General features: G+C 36.0%; 1 protein-coding gene across 1 annotated transcript in view; it reads left to right on the top strand.

The window, feature by feature from the left end:
* LOC131051513 (uncharacterized) overlaps positions 1–22,006 on the top strand; it is a 50,257-nt gene that overhangs the window by 3,872 nt on the left and 24,379 nt on the right. The window contains exons 2-4 of the mRNA XM_057986077.2: positions 9,769–9,872; positions 10,105–10,255; positions 10,595–10,772. Coding sequence (XP_057842060.2) covers positions 9,769–9,872; positions 10,105–10,255; positions 10,595–10,772 — 433 coding nt within the window. The remainder of the gene's footprint in view (positions 1–9,768; positions 9,873–10,104; positions 10,256–10,594; positions 10,773–22,006) is intronic.

Here is a 22,006-nt window from a genome sequence, read left to right as displayed (position 1 = left end):
ATCAGATTTACATCGATAATAACAATTGTTCTAAGAGTAAATCTCTGTTACATTCAAAGTCCTGGAGACATGACATCTACAATATTCTCTTTTGACACATCAATAGAATCCATGACCTTCTTGCAAATGAACTTCAATGATTGAATCCTTGAAAAGCTCATGCTAGCTAATTGTGCTCAAAATCAATGGTTCAGATGCAATCCCTCCAAAATGAATGCCCAAGATGCAGAGAGAGTGGATGAATTCAATGTAGGTAGCTAGGGGAAGGACCTATAGTAATGGTGTATAGGTAGGGTTGCTAGAGGAGAATCACGCCATTCTCGATTGGCACTTGCAACATTTGAATAAATATTAAAATAATGGCCATTTACAATCATCAAGCTTCCTCTGGCTTTTACAACTTTGAAATATTCCACCTTTACTTTATCGGGCCTTTGGATGAGTTAGACATTAATATTCTCACATCTTCGATAGATATTGATATATTTCTCTATTGGGCTCATGGAGGTTGTTAGACTTCACATCATATGTTAAAACATGGAGGGGAACACGTTCGTCTCTAAAAGTTTGATGAATACTATTTATCCCCTGTGTCGAGCCTCCACACTAATAGATATGATGGGAGAGGAGTAAGGAATATCTTGAAACACTGATAGGAACCAAGGCATCGAGTTATCGGGATTGGGGAGTTGGGTTGAGATTTAACTTGTTACCAAGGGATGGAAATGACCAAAAGTTCCACTTCAATAAGTGATAAAGAGCAAACCAATGAATTTTTATAGTTCCAAGGATTGGTGAAAGGGTACCTAATTAAGGGTAAGGTTGAAAATCCTACCTTGCAAGACTTATTAACCTTTTTGGAGTGTAAGGGATCGAAGTTCAAAGAGCAAAGATGAAGGGGAATGGGTACTAAGGGATGGATGGATGAAGTTCAATAGTGCAGTGGGTGCAAAAGACTTAGAGTTTTAATAAACTTTTAGGCTTCAGGGATTGGGGATGCTAAGGGAAAGGTATTGGGGGATGGGAACTTTGCACTCTAACAAAACAACACTTAGTCAAAATTTAGCAAGGACTTAAGTGGCTTGTTGGGATCGGTAAGGAAGGCATACAAGTATCAACAACGTTGAAAGTCCGAAACTTTGACAACACATGAAATACTAAGGAAAACATTAGAAAAAGCCTAGAATTAGACTTTTTATGGATTTTTCGCATCATTTGACACTTAGGGGACCCATTGAGGAAGTCTCAAATTGATTATAAACAATGGTTAAAAATTGGCAAAGATACACAAAATGGGAGGGACTCAAGCAAGAAATGACACTATAGGTTTGTCTCAACATGTTCAACACTAGTATTGGCCCTTCCAGATCAGCAAGTCTTTTGGAAGTGATATATATGCATTTGAATGTGTACTTGGAGTAGTGCTCATGCAACATGGGCATCTAGTTGCCTACCATAGTAAAGACCTTTTTTTAATATAGAAAGTAGGTATATTGTTGGGTCCCAAAGCGGACGCTGCTCAATCCTAGAACTTTTCTTACCTTCATGGCTAATGATTTGTCATCAAAAAGATTAAACAAGGGTTTATTAATAGACCAAGGAGGGTTAAAGGCCAATTGACAAGAGTAGGTAGTCTCTTTAACAGGGTTTTTAATCAATTAGAATGTAGCATGATTGAAACAATCAACAACTATATCTGATGTAAATTCATGTCCTATATTTTTCATTGGGTCAAGATAAACTAGTTGCATAAAACCTCTTATAAAGCTAATAAAACACCTTGCACATGCACCTATAGATGTTAACAATATTATAATCCCTAAAGATGATTTCGTTTAATATTTCATACACAGTGGCAAGGTGCAAACATGCTGATTCTTTGGTGATTTAACTATTTGGGTCGCTTTAGATTGTTCCCTAGTTTGTAATATTGAGTCATGAACAACATGTATACTACACTAAAATTAATCTACTTCTAGTTCTAACTATGATGGAGGTTGCTTAAATGAAAAGTGTGTGATGTTGCACCAATATGGATTGATGCCTACACCATTGGACAACATAGTTATGAACAACAAAGAGGGAGAAAATATATTCAACAAAACATCAATAGAACTAGATTGCATTTATATACAAATCAAATAGTACATCATATAGAATGGACATACTTGATAATCCATCTAAGAATTGCAATAACCCATATGCAACAATAGAATGAAAAGTATATGTAATGCATTAGATGTTGTTACACATACATTAGACCCTCGTTATGTTTGTGCTAACAAATGTGGCAAGAGGAAATACATAATTGTGATAAAATATTCACTTGAATAATCACAAATTGCCATTGAGGCATACCGTTGTTACATATGGATGTGCTTTACAAATCCTTCCTACAATTTACAAGATGTATTCTAGCATTTGCAGCTCACACTGACAATGTTTGGAGCCCCACGAACCAAAAAATTGGCTCAAACACCAACCCTTTGAATGAATGAAGAATTTGTATTATATCATTTGGTCTTTTATGTGTTGAATCGATAGAGGAAATCAAATCAAGATCGGATATCATTAATGTTGTGTAGAACAAAGTGAGCTCTTGTGAAATTCTCTGAAATGGTGGTCTGGAGCTTGTGTGAAAATCATTCATGTCATTACCACAACCATTGCATTAAAAGTGTATGGTGTTTTCATCCTCCACGATCGAAACGACATTTCAATTTGTGTCCTTAAGATGGACAACTATGTTTGAGCAGGAAAAACCCTTCTAGAGCAGTTGTAGTGTCAAATTTGGTTGTTAATGGTGGTGTTGGTTGAGCAAGGAGGTAGGTGGTAGTGAAAATGGTGAAATGTAGGAGTTCCAAAGATTGGTGGTTGCAAATGCTTCATGACCTATACCATTGTTGGGTAATCGAGGATTGGGGGTTGGGGATATCATGACGATACCATTGTTGGGGAGTTGAGGAGTGGGAGTAAGGCATGCATCATGCTTATAAGCAAATAGATAAGCGCATCTCCACATCTCTTACTTCAAAAGGATATATGAAGGGAGTTATCGAGAGTTGGCGATCAAAGATACCAAGGAATTCATTCCTTTTGGTATGCAAATTGGGGTAAATCTAAACATGTGATTTTGATAAGTTAATATAGTGTGAGACATTAGGAATCAAGAGTCAAGAGTACCTTTTATGAGGTACCCAAATAAGGACACGTCCAAACCCACGATCCCAATGAGATATTGTAGTGAAAAGTGTTTGAGATTGAGGATTAGAGGTTGGGGATTGGGGATATGTTGTGACGTTTTCACACATTGCCCCATTGCAAATGGAGACGAACCCCCTTGCTTTTTGCTTTTTAGGGTTGTGTTTTGGCATCTTAGGGTTTTGTCTTCAATTTATCGTCTCTACAAATGAGTCAAGTTTTTTGAAAATTGGAAGAGTCATCAAAATCAATGAGGAGTGGTCAAATGGATGTTCTAACATTACAGATGTGCTCAGAAAGGTTGAAGGAGTAAAATCGCAATTTCCCGATATCAATTCTGACAACTTCCTATTTTTAGGAAATTCTACTTTTTTGCTTTTTTTTCTAAATTTAGAAAGTTTTGTTTTTGGCATTTTGGGGCCAATCCCGGAACTTGCTTTTCCAAGTTGATTTTTGCTTTTTTAGAGTCACGGGTGGTCATCGAGTCAGGAAAATGTCAAGTCAAGAAAGATTATCCAGAATAAACTAGGCATGGAATGAATCACTTTTGTATCCAGAGGATAATTTCCAAAAGCTAACTGAAGATCACAAAAAAATTGACTAAGTTTGGAACTTGGAACAAGGAGTTCCTTATCCAAATCATGAAGATTGCCTATCCATGGAAAATTTTCCTGTCTCATGAGGAATTCCGCCCTCCATCCAAAGGGAATTCCTTTGGCATCATGAAGTCCGCCCTATGCTAGGTAGAAGTTCCTTGGGCATAGGTGAAGTCCGCCCTTAGGAAACTTGAAAAAATCCCAACCACTAGCAAAGTCCACCCTCCCCCTCGTTAGAAATTCCTTGAGACCATAGCAAGTCCGCCTAAGGAGAGATAGGCAAGAAAAATGGTTAAGCATTGGCACTTGGAGAAGAAAAGCATGAATATTTTGTCCTCTAGCATGAGAAAAATCCTATCAAGGCATGAAGTCCGCCCTACTAAAATGAAGGAATTCTCAAACAAACATGAAGGTTATCTAATGCCTAAAGAGAAATTCCTTGTCCATGACCAAGTCCACCCTAGGAAGAAAGTCAGAATAGTGGCTAAGTGTTGAAAACGAAAAATCCTAAACACCAATGAAGTCCGCTTTGGGATCATGAAAGAATTCCTTGTGCCCATAGGAAGTCCGCCCAAGGAGGGGATAAGAGGGGAAAATTCAAATTTGGCTAAGTAAAGGCGAAAAAAGGAAAAGGTTGGAATCAAAAAGATTTTGCCCAAGTGTTGAAGAAAAGAGAATTAAAGCAAAGAGAAAATTTGCCCAAGGTGAAAGTGGAGAAATTCGAATTTTTTTTGGGTAAGTATGGCAACATAGGAAAATTTCCAATCAAGAAGAAAGTCCACCGTGGATTGCTTGGTGAAAATCCTTGTTCAAATAGGAAGAATATCCAATGCCTAAGGAAGAAATTCCTTGATTGCCAAGCATCAAGTTCGCCTAGGAACATGGAAAATTCCTTTAAGCAGCAAGGATTATCCACAAGACCATAGGAAGTCCGCCCAAGGGGGGGATAAGAAAAGAGGAAGAATTTTAAAATTTTGGCTAAGTGTTGAGGAATAAAGCAAAAAAAAGGTTGAAATCAAGATGAAATTTGCCTTAAGTGTTGAAAAAGTTCAAAATTGCAAATTTCCAAGACATCTTTCAGGAGAATTTCAAAGCCAATTTCCATGCTTGAGGACAAATTTGAGAGTGATTCCTTAAGCAATTTAGGGAATTTATCAAATTCTCAGGTTTACTAAGGATTGAGGGCAGATTTCATTTTAATTCCAAATTTCTTTCAGATTTTCAATCAGAATTTCTAATTTTCGAGAAGTGCATAAGAACTTTGATTTCGGATTCTTCAAATTTTATTCAAAATCATCTCGGCTTTTTATGCTTTTTAGGGGCAAATGCTTAAATTTCTAAAATTTTACTAAGTCTAATTCCTAGAATTTCATAAGTTAAATAAGAATTATCCTTTGAAAATTCCTTCAAACTTTGTTCTTCAGGTTGGAAGCAAACAACCCCCTTATTGTTTTTAACTTAGAAAATTTTCATGATTTTCAGGTGGTAAATGTCAACTCAAGGAAGGATTTCAAGAAAGACACAAATGAAGTTCAATAACAAAGAACCAAAGTTGGAGTCCAAGATTGTGATGGAATGGAAGACGGTTGGAGATACTGACCTTGGCCATGTGGACCTCGAAGACTTTAAGAAAAGAAGACAGCAAAGAAAATTCCTTAATCCATAAATATCCCTTGGAAAAGATGAAGATCGATGATGCCAAAATAGAAGGAACAATCAAAGTAATCTGGGACAAGGTCTTTGTCGCAGTCTCCAATGTGGTTGAGCAAGAAATAGTTCAAGACAAGGACATGAATGTAGAGAACCTGAAGGCCAAAGTTCAAAGCAACTTCTTCACTTCCGCAAGTCCAATCCGGAAGCAACATTTTGGCAAGGCATCCTCATTTTGTCCATTGAGGATTGTTTTTGAAAATTGATAAGATGGACCTGATGGAATACAAGGTTGACATTATGCCAAGTGTCCCAATGGAAGAGGTTGACCTTGTAGTGACCAAGTTCATTGAATTTGCTGCTAAGGAAAAGCATAAGAGATACCCGCATCTAGAAGAAAGCTGAATTTATTAGTTGTTCATTTCTCATTGGTCCATTTTGGATAAATATGCTAGCTTGCCCTAATTAGGTTTGTTGTTTAATATTGGCCATTGATTTTAAATCAATTCAGGTCGTTGCTTTGTAATAAGGGTGCCTATATAAACCACCCTCCTCTCATTTGTAAAAGAGATATTTCTGAGAAATTGTTGCAGTGATACTTCTCAAGTATTAAGACATAATTCATTGTTCAATTTTTGGTGAATTTTTGTCTACTTTTGCAAGTTAGCTTGGTTTCTTGGGTCTCACTAGAATAGATTTCATTTTCAAGTTGATAGATTGAATGAAGGATTTGATAGAATTGCTTAATGTGGAATGGATGTGTTCATACTTTTGATAATTGGATGATTTTCAATTATTGTGCAAAGTTAGCCTGAACCAATAAATGAAAACTTAACTTCTATTGCTATATCCATTGTTCAAAATGTTGGTGAATATCAATGATATGAAAATCTTTTAAATTCCTTAGAAGATAGCACAGTTCTTGTGTAGTTGTTGAATTTGGCGAAGCAAGAATTGGTTTTAATTCTACTTTTGCAATTTCCATCATCAGAGTTCATAGGATTATCTTAGGATTAGAATTATCCTCCTAAATCCTCACCTTTTTTTCCATTTTTTTCAAGTCTTAGTAGAAGTAGGATCCAAAAAGAACTTATTGCAAAATTATTTCAAAAAGAGAAAGTTACAAGTGTCGGCAATCAACAAAATCCTTTGATTGAATCACTCCTCGAACAATTGTGTAAGTACCCCTTGAGATTAGCAGCACATCACAACAAACCAATTGAGACTATCCGCATGAATCTGGAACCTTGGAGTTGTCTTTGTGATCACATAGTCCATATGTTTAGCACATAGAAGATTTTGATCAAGAGAGAATAGGATATCTCTAGGTATTTTATTCTGAGTTGCGCGTGCATAAAAAACACACCAACATGATACTTTATACATTGTACCGCATTACAAGTATTCCCACATCATCAACTTTGAAAAAGTGCATAGAAGAAAAAATTGGAAGTTGAGTGGGATACCAAGGAAAAGGTAACTAGGTAAAGGAATAGTTGAAACTTCGACCCTGCTAGGTAACTTAGTGTGAAGGATTAGGGATTTGGGGTTTTGGGGAAAAACATGTTGGTAAGACAAAGTTCAAACCTTTGACAAAGGCAAAGGAAAAGTGTAGGGAACGTATGAAAGGTATGCTCGGATGGGAAATTATGATATCTCAATAGGAATAAAGAAAATAATGAAGCTGGAAACTCTGAAACAACCAACATAAGCAGAGTCCTTAGAAATTTGAATAACAAACCCCCACACTTATAATTTTTGAGACCTATATAAAGATTTCTTAGATCAGTTATTTGTGATGTGCAAAATGATACCTAAGTTTACAAAAGAGCTGGGACTTTGGCACTATCAAATTGAGTCTCTACATATCCTACACAGGACAAATAGTTGTATGCCATTGTTCAAGCTTGTAAGTAGTTGAAAGACTATATCGTGCGGGTGGAGATTGTCGTTCACATAAACCACAAACTTCTAATTTTATGTAGACATAAAGAAAAGTAATAGACTATCAAAGGTGATCCACTTACAATATTCTCACCTCAACAATTGTCACAAGAAGGGAAGTGGTAACAAAGTTCTAGGTTGCTTGAGTCGATCTTTGATCACAGCTCTAACAGTATTGTTAGATTCTTGTGGACAGCAAACAACAGATTGGCCTCAATTGAATGGTATTGACTTTGATTTTATTGGCATCTACCAAAGATAGATAGAAGGTAAGCAAATCTCTAATTTTTACTTGTAGGATGGAATTCTATGTCACTTGGGACACATATGTGTTCCTATCAAGGAATGATAGAAGATGATATGGGAAGCACACCATAGTTGTTTGCATGACACTTTCGAATGGAGGAGTCCATTGCTGTACCCAAAAGTATTTATATTTGCCAAAAATCTACATGATGTCATCTTATACATTTGATTTTGTACAGCTTGTCCATTGCAAAGCCTGCAAATTGAAAGCATGGATTACACACACCTCTTCCTATTGATGATAAGTCTTGGAACTCTATTTCCATGGTTTTCATGTTAGGCCTTCTTGCTACTAAAGATGGCCATGGTTATGTGTATGTGTTGGTAGACATTCTCAAAAATGACCACCATGATAGCTTGCAAGAAAAGGGTCTTTGTAGAATAAATTGCCAAGTTTTTCTTTGAGAATGTTTGGGTTCATTTTGGATTTCCATAGAGTATGATCTCTGACAAGGATAGTAGATTCTTCTTGACTTTTGGTTAGCACAATTGGCCATATCAACACTAGGTTGAGAAATTCTTCTATGTTCCACTTGTAGATAGATGGGAAAACTAAGGTGGTGAATCGCATGATTGTTCACATTTTACAGATGTATCGTTCAAAGAATCACAACACATGGAATGAGAGTCTACCTTACGTTCAACATAACTCCAACCATGCATTGCATAGCTTCACATGGCATAATCCATTTGAAGTTTTTCTTGGGTACCAACCATTGGCTCTTGTTTATGTAGCCCTACTTATGATGTTCAATGGGACATCACCACATGCTAAGAAGGAGGTAGACAAAGCATCCAGGTTTGTTGAGAAAATCTGCCATATCCAATAGCAAGTTCATGAGACACAACCATATCATCATTGTTCATCTCATCAATTTTAGGTTGGAGACAAGGTTTGGTTCATCTCCTAAAAGAGTGGCTCCAAGGGTCACACAAGAAACTTTGTCCCCTTCAATATGGCTGATATACTATACTCAAATGGATAGGTGAGAATGCTTTCAATCTGCCCCATTTCTTTGGACTGCATCTTATTTTCAATATAGAGTTGCTGTGTCTGTATTTCTGACCATTGTTGGATGCTTCTAAAGTTGGTGAACAAATTCACAATATGGAATTGAATCCAAACACTATTGTTCCACTTATAAAGATCAAGTTATTATTGTTCTTGTCAAAACACTAAAGAACCAGCAGATCCCTTTCTACCGTGTGGTATAGGTAGGACAATTTCCTCACTAGGGCAAGTGGAACATTAGGGACCAAATTGACAAAAGGTTTCTTCAGTTGTTACAAAGCCTTGGTGCAATGGGTCTGTTGCCTCTCAAGTGGGGATGAATGATCCCAGACAACTCTCAGAGTGTTCAGGTAGCATCTCCATGACTGAATCTAGAAATATCGAACATTCCATTTTTTTATTTTTACAACAATTTTATAGATTGCATTTTTGGACACCTTAAGAGAATTTTTGGGCCTCAATTTTACTGAAAATCTCGTATTTTGTTTTTCAGCATAGGTCTTTTGAAGATCTTTCCAATGCAGAAAAAGTTTTATTTTTCTTCCAAAATCTAGAAGTTAGGACCCCACCAAGTTGTTGTACCAAGAATTAATATTTTTGTACATTTATATAATTTTGTAGCTAGTGTGTCCTTGTCTGGCTGTCCATTTCAGCTTCCAATGAGGACTCAAGTGTAGTGACACTTCAATTTCCAAGGGAAACCATAGTTTTAGAAGTCTTCCTAAGTTTTTGGTTCTCATTTGAGTTGAAAAAATGTATATATTGTTGGTTGTCGAATTAATGAGATGAGTGTTGTAGGTATGCATCTAGTCCATAGAGTTTGGAAGCTTGTATGAACTCTCTTTTTTGAATAAGAGCTACTTTATATTTCACATTTTGCATAATTACAATACGACTATTCCCGCATGGGTATTGTCCTCCAAATTCCCAAACTAAAACTGAATAAAAAACCTCTCTATGTAATGAATTGGTTTATCATTTATTTGATTTCTGTAAACATATGTAGAAGATAGATTTATCATCCCTATGTCTTATGTTATTCTTTTTCCTTATTTGCAGTTGGAGATGGCAGGGCAAGTTCTCTGACCACTTTCACAAGAAATTATCCATTCTTAGTGACAAAATCACATAAAGCAGTCTCAATTTCTGGATATCCAACAGAGGTAGAGAAGTCACTTATTCATAATCATATTCATGTGATATATTTTATTTCTAATAAAGGTGCATTGCAAGACTAGAATCCTTTAATTCTTTTGACTATTCATACTAAACATTCTTCTTAAGATTTTAAATGATTATTGTTGAAATTCTGTCAGGACATGATATGTTAGAGGAAAAAGTATTGCATGAATGAGAATCCTCACAACTAAGATATATTTGTGTCTTGATGTCTAGGTTTTACCCCAGTTCCTGTATCTTGGTGATATCGAGAATGCAAAATCCAAAACTCAGCTGGCTGACCTGAAAATTAGTCATGTATTAACCATTCATTCAGAGTCTGTTTCATACAATAAACCTATAGTGCATATGTTCTTAGAACTTGCAGGTCAAACATAAAAATTCCTTTCTCTCAAAGTAAGAAATTTGATTTATTTGCTTCTTTTCTTGAAATGATTTGGAAATTTTGTTTAAAAATAAGTTATAAAAAATATTTCATCAAACCTTCCATTACTTGTCTGTGTTCTTCAATAAATAGTCACAACCTTAATTTACTATCATGAAATGTTGTTGCTGAAAGCGTGTTCCTTTTAAAGTCACAGTTATGATGTTATATAGGAGAGGTTTAGTGGTGTTCATGAGGAAGATCGTGAAGGATCAAAAAAAGGTAAAACTTGTTGTAGCTAGACAGATGTTTTAGGGTATTAATTTGAATGTAAAAATGCAGATGAGCCAACAGCAAACATTGCACAATATTTTGATGTTGCATATAATTTTATTCGAGACGTGCGAAAGAAAGGGGGAAGAGTTTTGGTCCATTGTGGAGCTGGTGCAAGTCGCTCAGCTACATTGTGTGCAGCTTATTTGATGCAAACAAAACAGTGGGGAGTTGATGACACATTAAAGTTAGTATCATGCCAAAACCTCAAATCTATGTTATCATATATGCATTTGTGCCTTGGATTCTTATCTAGCCACTCTTAAACTTTTTTTTTCTTTCTTGCCTTTTGTCAGTTTTATGGCTCTAGATTGATTTGCATGATTTATTATATTAAATGTTACAACCGAGCAATTCCATGTGTGTACCATTTCATAGATATTGCTCTAGATAATAAATGCACTCGTTTGGGATGGGACAACCGTACAACTGTTGTGAACTTATGATCTTCGCAAAAAATTATTTTTGCAAAATGTTAACACTCAGGATCAACATAATGTAGCCTGAAATGATGGAAAATTAACCTTGATAGTACCATATTCTGGTTTCAAGTATAGTTTCTTATAGTGATATCTGTTTCTTGATGGACAAATTCATAAAAGAGAGATGGAGGAAGAGCCATCCTGATGGATTATCCATTTTACAACCAGTGGTGAATTCAAATTTCATTTAATTATCAATATTAACTCCTTACATTTGGATAATAAATCCTTGGACATTCTCACCAGGAATCATTTTCCAGTTGTTTTGATGCCAAATTTATTTTATTTGGGTTGGACTTTGCTGAAACATAGCCAGCAAAGAATTGCTGCTCCAGTTTTAGTGCATTTTGGTGGATCAGCTTCCAAGCTATTATTGATTTGTATGCAGTAACTTGTAATGATATTTGTAGCTAATAAAAAATGTTATCATATATAAGCCTATGGGCATATTATTTGTGCTACTGCCCTGCTATGTAGACTTTTGCTTGCCATTCAACTTCTGTTTTCTCTGTCCACTCTCAAATGTAGTCAATCCTTGGATGCTTTCAATATTCTGCTTACTTCTCATAAATATATTCTCTAGAATGTGTCATTGTTTATCATCACCTTCATTACGGATGGAATATTGTATCATGCATGCTACTTAAATATATCTAGATGTTTGTATTAGTGAGCAATGATTCTAGAAAGACAGCAGAAGCATATTCATTCACAATGTGTGAGAAGGATGGAGTATTATGAATGCTGCTTGAGTAGGAAGAAGCAAATGAGTGAGAGTGGGAAGCTAAAATAACCACTTTAATAATAAGATTTAATATTATCTTTTGCATGTACCATAATCATACCATGTGCTGATTGAAGGCCAAGATTTAGCCTATGCCAAGGATGTACAGACAGATGACAAATGGTGACATTTTGATGGTGAGCTGACAAGTTCCAACACTAAAGGAATGCAGCTTCTGTTGAATCAGATAATCATGATTGCATGTATGTAGATTATGGAGATTTTAGCTCGTGTCACTTTAATCAACATGGTGGAATGCCTGTCTGGCATTTGAACAACTGGCTTGTCAGAGTCATAACTGAGGGACTACAGCTTGAAACAACCCCATATGAATTATTTTGGAAATCTTATGAGTAATATCATATAAGTGTTCCAGATTCTGTCCAGTTATGTTTTGATCTCTGGAAAATGCGAGATTGTGTTTTTGACCTAGATTTGGGTGATATTGGCAAAATCAGTTTGTCCTTATCCATCCATGAGTGATGAGTGATGGGTTCATTTTCTCCTTCTTGTCCTCACATTTCTTGATTCTCTTGGCCGTATGTACAGATGCAATTCACCTGAAAGAGGGATGTATTAGTTTCATAGCAAGACATATCTTTGCAAAGATTTCTACCATTGTAAATATTTCCCTTATACGGATAAAGCTATTTGTTTACATTGCAATGTTCTTTTTATTGGTGTTCTTTTCTTTGTTAGCTATTTGTTTTCTCTTTTATTATGTCCTTGATTGTTATAACATGTTAAATTCAACAGTTTGGTGTGTTGGCCACTGGATTGCCCGATCACACTTCAAAAGCTTTACAAATCGAAGATTTTTTGTGTGCTCATAGGTGGAAACTGTGACAACCTATTCAAGCCAGATGCTTGGTAGGAAAATAGTTACATATAAGTCCCCATTTTGGTGCAAAGATGCAATCAGCAAACAAATGTTGGGTTGTCTTGCCATCAGATAGATGAAATATTCACAGGAAAGCTCCCTAGCATCTTTTCCTTAGACTTCAGAGTGTCGACCAGTGAGAGAATCATGGTACAAAAATCAGTGTTTGACTGAACTAATATTAACAGGCTATGTAAAATATAATTGTTGTTGATTTAGCTTTTCTAGGTCATTGGGAACAATAGGCGTACGCTGAGTAGCATGAACCTAATTGAATATGCTTAGAGTTAGATTCAATCATTGACAAAGTGAAGAAGCCCAAGTGCATGGAGTATGTTACCGAGCAAAACATAGCCCTTCTCTCCAAGAAATGTTCAAAATAAGCTGCTAAACTGTATTATGAGTAAAAGGAGTTGTAGTTCCATTTATAGCAGCTAAAATTGTTCTTGGCTAAGTTATTGGTTTGGGTTCAAGTATGGCAAAGTTTTTTGGGGGGTTGAGTTTGTACGTACCATTTTTTAAAATTATAAATATGCACATTTTGTGACTATATAAAAAGATTGAATATGTCTTTGGATTGTATATATAATATATATTAGATAAATGTTTAAATAGGCAAAAAATTATAAATCAAATACATTAATAATTTTATATTAAGGATTAGGTAATATTATGAAAGAATTGCCTAAATTGGCTCAACCAATTCATTTGAGGGATGATGTACATGCACTTTAAACTGTTAGGAATGAAACTACACTGTAGACAATTCAGTTATTTGAGTTGCTTAATGAATGCCATGTGGTGGACACTTAAAAGGAATGAATAGAATAGACTAATATTTGAAGTCCACGAGGCTAAAGATAGCCTATCGGATTAGAATTTTAACTCTTTTGAGGGATGGTGCAAATGCACTTCAAGCTGTTATGAATGAATATAAAAGATAAATGATTTAGTTATTTGAGCTCCTTTAGTGAATGTCATCTGGTGGACACTGAATGGATTGAATAGAACAGAATATAATATTATCTTTTTGACTTGCTGATCTTGTGCTATTAAGCTTGGTGCTTAGCTCCCCCATTTTCCCTAACTTCTCTTTGAACAAATCTTATAAGAAAGCATTTGCTAATGTACCCATGTAACTGGTTCAAATGTAATTGCCTTTTTGATTCAGCTGCCTCAATTGTGCAAAGGATACAAACTCTTTCCTCTTATTTTTCTTTAGGCCTCTTCCATCTTAGATAATGTGAGCTAGTCCTCAATTGGGCTACGAGAATCTTTGCCCTCTAAGGGATACTTGCGCCTATGCAGGCCTTTTGTTGGTGATCATAAGTGAGATTATATGCATCAAGATAGTATTTCCTCTTTCTCCCCAACATATTTTCCTACATAGAGGTGCAAAATTAACTTGTTTGGGTATTATTTAAGTGGATGCCCTATTTTCTTATCCACTTGAAGTTTTGTTTCATCTAGGATGCCATTTGTTTGCCTCCATCTAGTCAAATTGTTTTAAGATATCCTAGGAGAGGCACCATAGCAATGACCTAAATAGGGAAGGTACTTACTTTAGCTAGAAGAATATCATAAGGGATTGGAGCTTTGAGTTTGAATTTGCTTGTGATCACGTATTTTATTATCCTTTCAAATTTTCTCCATTTTAACTCTAAAGTGCTGGAAGCCCATATAATTCACATGCATAAAGTACTGTTGGGATAACTAAACCCCTGAGTATAATTCACACACTTTTCTAGTCCCATTTAAACTTGCTTGTATTTCACAATTCATAAAGTGCTCTCCATCCTCCCAGAATTCTCTTCTGCAAGTATCCTAATTAAACTTGTTGAAGTGAATCCCAAGATATTTGTTCTTTATTACTTCTTCTAAAATGCTCCCTTCAAAATAAAAATGATCTTAGTCTTGTTACTGTTGACTTGCATATTGATCTCCTTGCAAAAGTTCTCTAAGGAATAGAAGCGTTCTTGCAACCCTTGTGTGGATCTGGCAATCAAAATGAGATCAGTAGCCTACAAGAGAAGCCTCACAACTTATTCTCCCAATAGGACTTAGTCCCCCTTTTTCCAAATTCAACCATTCTAGTTTGTCAATATATATGCCAAAGAGGGCAGGGAATAGAGGACACCCTTGCTTAACACCAATGTCTCTCCTAATTTTTTTTTAAAGGCCTGCCTGATTTTTGATTTTTACTCAAATCTCAACTCAAGCCTATAGGCAACCACTCGATTTACTTTGCAATACCAAGATATCTCATTCTACACCATAGCTTACTCCTACAAACCACATCGAAAGCTTTCGTGAAGTCAAAAAACAATAGTAGGCTTCGTCTTTTCTGTCCCAAATTTTTTCAATAATGTCTCAAACTAATGCCATGATCTATCGGTGAGTGTTTTGGTTTGGTACTTGCTTCCCAATTTCTCTCTTACCTTTTTCTTCTACCCATTTGCTAATCTGCTCAACCATGCTTTCAAACTTCTTTGCAAACAAAGGATTTATTATGATGGTCAAATTATTGGAGGGATTGTTTATAAAGTTATATCACTGCCTCTTTATAAGAGGTATCGCGTAGCTAGTTGTCCAATCACTTGGGAACTCATGTTAAATGATGTTGAAAATGCTCTTGATATGAGGGGCAAGGATGTTCTATCCCTGTTTTAATTATTCTGCCTGTAACTCAACAATGTCACAAGCCGTCGTTATATTTATCTTCTTGATACATTCCTTAACCACTTGCAAAGTAATTAATTTTGTGGTTGGGTTGTGGGAGGTGCCTCTATGTCTTTATGTCTGATTCATACTTGTAAAGTTGCTTTGCATATGCAAGCCATCGAGTGTTTGTGATGATATTCTCTGATTGTTGTTTTCTTTGTTGAAGCTCTCTCCAAAAACGTTTTTGAGTTATTTTCTGGTTGGGTTGTGGGAGGGGCCTCTATGTCTTTATGTCTGATTCATACTTGTAAAGTTGCTTTGCACATGCAAGCCATCGAGTGTCTGTGATGATATTCTCTGTTTGTTGAAGCTCTCTCCAAAAAAGTTTTTGAGTTGTTTTCTTTGTCGAAGTGACATTGTCATACAGCTTACCCTTCGGTCTTGAGGTTCTTCTCCGCTGCTCCAGTTTCTTAGTTTTGGCTTGGCGGTTTGGGGTTCCCTGCTCGCCTCTCCCGCCTGCTTGTTTGTAGTGGTTGCCTTTGTTGTTGTTTGTGTTGGTTTTTTTTGTTTTTTTTAAGGGAAAAATCATAAAAACCCGGAAAAATAAATTTTGTGGAAAAAGTTAATAAAACCCATCGAAAAAAATTCTAAGGACAAAAAATTTATTAAAAACCGTGAAAAAATTCTAGACGATTTTGTGAAAAAATCGTGAAAAAAAATATTCTGCAGAAACCGAAACCCTAGGGCTGTGCAGAAACACCAACTCGGCACCCACGCGGAAAACACCAGCAGACCCTAAAAAAATAGCCATCATCGCACAGAACAAAAACCAGGTCGCGGGCATAAAAACTGGAAATCGCGGGCACAAAAACAGGACAAAACCCGCAATCACGCGCACAGACAGCCGTGAAATGGGTCGCGCGAGTTATCGCGAAAATCACGATCAAGCAGAAACGTGGGAAAAAAACGGAAAGGGTTGAAAAAAAAATCTGCAGGCCGCCAATACTGTCGTGCGAGCCAAAAAACGCGAAAATCGCGCCGCTGGGAAGCCACACAAACGACGAGAAATCTTCACATGGAAAAAATTCTTCACACGGCGACTGAAAACAAACTCCACGATTTTGCAAGAACCCTACCATGCAGGCGCAACACGGGAAAAAGCCTTGGATGCAAGTAGAGAGGGAAACAATAACGTCAAATCCTGATACAAATTTGGACCACAAAATCCGCCCACAAACGATAAAAATTGCCCAGAAAGAACCTGCTGTGCGTTAAAAACAAGGCTTCGATTCCAAAAAAATCGATGTTGCAGGCCACAAACAGAAAACACAATGCCCAGAAAAAAAACTGCTGCAAGAAAAACTTTTTTTGACCACAAACAGCACTCAGAATTTTTTTCATAAAAAAAACTTCTAAAAAAAATTCTGGAAATTATTTCCAGGTAGAGAGGCTACAATCCTAAAAAAAACCCATCGACCCGCTCTGATACCATGAAAAATTGATTGAACAAAATAATGGGATAATCTATTCAACGATATACACACGTGTATATAGAGATTACAAGACGATGTTCTAAATTAAGAGCAAGTTGTTTAAGTGAAAACTAGAAAGCTAAATAATATAAAGCTAACCATGTGTCTTTAATAAAGAAGCAATAGTTTCACTTAACGCACTAAAAAAGCTAAATAAGTCGACTAAAAAGCTAAATAGCTAAATAAGTCGACAACTAAGATGACCACTAAGAATAGAAGATTACCATTATAGAAGATATTAATATTATTTCTACAGGCTGCCCCCCTTGTTTGTACTCTTCAGTCCCATTGACCCATTTGTGGTCACTTGTTGGACATTAATAAATTTATCTTATCTTATCTTATCTATCCTGAATAAATTAGTTTGTCTTTCCTTATATTCGTGTTCTTTTTGCATTTACAATCTGCTTTTATATATTTTTGTTCACCTCCTCTTTGTCTGTCTCTTTGAGAGTTTTCCTTGCAGCCTTGATTGAAGCAAGCATCTGTTGCAAAACAACTTGTTTTCTTCCATTCATTTTTTTCCCTTTTATAACTTTTAAGTGCCTCTCGAATTATGTTTGTTAATTCATGGCTTTTGAAAATTTTCCCTTTGCTGGGGGTTGGTAATTGGGCTGCTCCTTTAGCATACACTGATTTCTTTTTGGCCAAGACAATATAGAGTACATATTGGGCTATTATCTGATTTTACTTCCATAGGAGGATCTTCTACCACTACCTTTGCTGTCCTATCTATCAAACTTTGCGAGAAAATGACATAGTCAGCAAGACTTGCACTACTGTAGGTTTTACACATGTAATTCCGAGATTTTTCCATGTAACTATAACATTTCAAATAATCAAACCATAAGTACCACATAAAGTTAGTAAGTCTTTGCTAAAATGGTTAACCTGCTCATAATCTTTTGAACTTCTTGCCCACTTGTGATTTTCCTCTTCACTGAATCTTAATGAACTGTTATCCTTGATATTAAGGCTATATCTTTTTTTTAAGGCTGCATAAGGATCCTTGCCATCCATCTCATAATTTTTGACTTCTTGATGTTCGTGAGGAAAAATAACAAGCAGCAATTATAATATGCCTTCCATTTTCTGTTAGTCTAAAGCAAATGTGTTGTTGATTTGTGTCTTCATTTTCCAACTGAATATTTGTGCCCTGAATTTCTCTTACTGATACCATTATACCTCCATAATATAACCTTGTCGTTTTTTGTGATGACCCTTGCTGTCTTACTGTCTTAGTCTTTGAATTTAGGGTTTGATGGACAGTGTGTTATTTAGAGATCAGATTCATTAAAATATGCACCATAGTAACAGATGCAATTGTATTCAGATTCATAACATAAATGATTGAAATCACCAATAATATAGTCCTGAAATCACTATATTTTGCCAGAAAAAAAGAACAAATTGGACAGAGCTGGCACAAACAATTATGCTTGTTTGGAATTTAGGTATCTGGCCAACATTGCAGTTACAGTAGTGTTAACACCCAATGGGGGCTGAATGTAAATATTTAAGTTACTGGTCCTGGTACGGGTTTGGGATCAGGTTTGCTGGTTCAGTTCGGGGATTCAACCAAAAAGTTTTTGGAGGTTGGGTTCGTCCATACAAAAACATATAAAAATACGAAACAAAAAGATCTTTACAACCTAATATAAAAAATATTTAATACAATATACATATTTCCTAATATATTTAATATATAATAATATTTAAAGGCCTTATATAATTATTACTATAATGTAACAATATTGTAATATAATAAAAATATTTAAATAAAATTAATATTAATAAATAATAAATATTTTAATTAATTTTAATATTATCAACAAAATATATTTGACTTAAAGACTATTTACTAATTTTTAATATTATTAACAAATATTTTCCCGTGAATGTGTTTTTAGGAGGCCGTAAGATGTTCATTAAATAACATTCTAAAATTCATAGCAGAAACATACGAGGGAATGAAAACCCTCCTCTCTTCTTACCAGGCCAGCATGACATAAGCACACGAGATTGATGATTTACCCACTTGGTTGTAAGGAAAAGAGTAAGTGACCTACAGGCACACGATACTATGTTGACTCTCCCGTCTACAATATCATATAACTTATAGGTCATATTTGTTTTTCCACCTCTCCAACTAGTGCATCTGCCTCTAGGATTTCTCAAAAAAATAGAGATTTCAAAAAATTTTAAAGGCAACTTATAGAGGATTGGTTAGGGCATGCAATTTATCTGTTAGGTTCTTCATAGGTTTGTGTGGATTCGTATGGGACAAACCCGCAATTTCCCGTACATACAGCCACAGAACCCTTGATGAATTGACCCCGAATCCGGACCAAACTGGACCTGAATTCGGGCATAATAGAGGCTGAACTGGTAACTATAAATTGATCTGAAAGTATGAGGTGTTGCCTAGCTGCAAAAACAATTACTTGGTTGATAGAAAAAATTAGAACTGCATATGGTAACCTTGCCTTATTTAACCTTCAGTCACCAACACTTGTTTGGTCTGATTTCTTTTGCCTAGCTCCCTTGCGAATGACTGATTTGTACACCTAGAGTGGGTGTGCCCTAATGAAGCAATGGAAATTTTCTTTGTAGATTCCCGTGTGATTGGATCACCTTCTAGGTCCAAGAGATTGTGAATGGCGAGAACAAGGGTGCTTCCAGTCCATCTCCTTCAAGAGCTCTCTCCCTGCTGGATTGGTACTGTTCCCTGCTTCTTGTGGTTTATTGCTGATCTCTCCCAAATTCGCCTTAACCTCAATTTATCAAGGGGTTTGGTCCTTGATACAGTTAATGACAGCTAGTTAAATGAAAGTTCTCCATGTGGTTTGATCCCCCCAAAAATCAAATTGAGCTTGTAATTATACTTGGCTGGAATAGGATCCATGGTCCCAAACTGAGTGCTACTTTTTGAATTTGAATATATATATATATATATATATATAATAAAGTCATGGGCTCGAGAAGGGGGACGTGACAGTTCTCCTTTCCTGAAATCGGCTTGCCTCAAGCAACTTCAGATTTAGATGTTCAAGTATCTCGATTACTTCCTATGTAGCATCTTCAAGTGGTAGGTTCCTCCAATATATTAAGTATGTTGTGATAACTTTGTTTCTTAGCCTCCTCCTTATTTCGATGATAGCTTCAGGGTCCAAAATTAATTTACTAGCATCATCAGGTGGTCGTAGCTCCAACATGGGAGTAATATGCTGTCCAAACACCCTTTTAAGGTATGTTACATGAAACACATTGTGAATTTTGCTATTCTTCAGCAGTTCTAACTTGTATACAACCTCTCCTATTTTTCTCAAGATCTTTTAGGGTCCATAGAATCGTGGCTTAAGCTTCTAAGCTCCACTCCCCTTGAGGGAAGATTGCTTATAGGGCTATAACCTTAGAAACATCATGTCTCCCACCTCAAAAGTCCTCTCTAAGTGGTGGTGCTCAGCATAAATCCTTTTTGCTGATTTTGGGCCTATAGTATGTTCTCCTTGAGTGCATTCAAAATGTCTAAACTTTGTTGAGCCAAATCCCTAGCTCTTGGTACTTTGCTATTTGAAATAAACAAATCCGTAAAAGACAATGCATCATATCCATAAAGTGTCTTGAGAGGAGTCATTCCTATAAACATTTGATTTGTGGAGTTGTAGCAATACTCTCCAAGATGAAGCCACCTAATCCATGCTGTTTGTTACCTTGTAACATAATTCCTCAAATACCATTCAATCAACATATTCACAATCTTTGCTTGCCCATCCATTCGAGGGTGATAACTAGTTTGTGAGATCAACTTTGTGCCTGTCAATCTAAAAAGTTCTTGCGAAAACAAACTAATGAACTTGCTGTTCCTATCACTCACAATGTTCCTAAGTACATCTCATAGTTTAAACACTTATCTTTAAAACAAATTATCAATTTGTGGAGCCTTATATTATGAAGATAGAGAATTAAAATGAGCAAACTTAACGAGTTTGTCTGCAACCCCAAATATACAATCCTTATCATGTACCGGTGAAAGTCTCAGTATAAAATCCATAGAAATGCTTAATGAGTTTGTCTGCAACCCCAAATATACAATCCTTATCATGTACTGGTGAAAGTCTCAGTATAAAATCCATAGAAATGCTCTTCAACACATCTACCTGGAGTCCCTTCCATGAAAAGCACTCTTTCACTTGCTTGTAGGTGTTGATTGTAATTAGGTAGGAGGGGCATAAAGCGATCCATCTCTGCTGTTAAGGGAGTGCTCTTCATCAAGCGATCTGCCAATTGAAGGACCTGCTGTTCTGAAGTTGATTACAGTCATTAGCTGGAGACATAAATTTCATTTCAAGATCAAATCCTTGGTTGCTGGTTGATACAATAAAAGGCAGATCCGAAACTGGTTAAGGGGCAGATTTGAAACCACTTGAAGATGACATTAGCCCTAAGGGTGAACTGAGATAAGTATTGTAATCAGATTATTATTCATAATCCATGATCAGATCTGAGGATCTTTTCTGGCTGGGTTTTTCCCCCTAGGAGGTTTTCCTAGGGTACTTGTGTGTTGTGTGTTCATTCTGTTCATTTCTCTACTTTTGCTTAATTCTGGAAATTCCTTAACACTAACAACAATTAATATTTTAAGATAAATTTCTATTTTTGAGTATTGTATTAATATAAAAGACTACAATCAACATGGTATCAGAGCTATAGGCTAGATCAACTTTCAGATTTCAGAATTTAGTACTCTTTTATTTCCAGATTGTTGTCTCATTCACAGGTCAAGTCAATGGGGCTGAAAGTTGAAGATAGGCTTGATGAAAATCTCAACTTTGTTGCATGGAAGGTTCGAATCATGGTTGCTCTAGAAGAAAAAGATCTTCACTTCATAGAAGCGAAAAAACTAATTGAACCTACGGATGCAGCTGAGCTAAAGCAATTCAAAAGGGATGCTATCAAGGCCAGAAATCTCCTTATTGATTCAGTTAAAGACCACCTAGTCACCTCCATTGCCTCATTCACTACTGCAAGAGAAATATTCAGTCATCTACAAGGTACCTATGAAATTAACAATCTCAGTAG

The sequence above is a fragment of the Cryptomeria japonica genome, chromosome 11 (assembly GCF_030272615.1).
Source record: "Cryptomeria japonica chromosome 11, Sugi_1.0, whole genome shotgun sequence".
In the NCBI taxonomy this organism is placed as follows: domain Eukaryota; kingdom Viridiplantae; phylum Streptophyta; class Pinopsida; order Cupressales; family Cupressaceae; genus Cryptomeria; species Cryptomeria japonica.
Note: the sequence above shows the minus strand (reverse complement) of the source record. Positions and strands in the feature narration are given on the sequence as shown.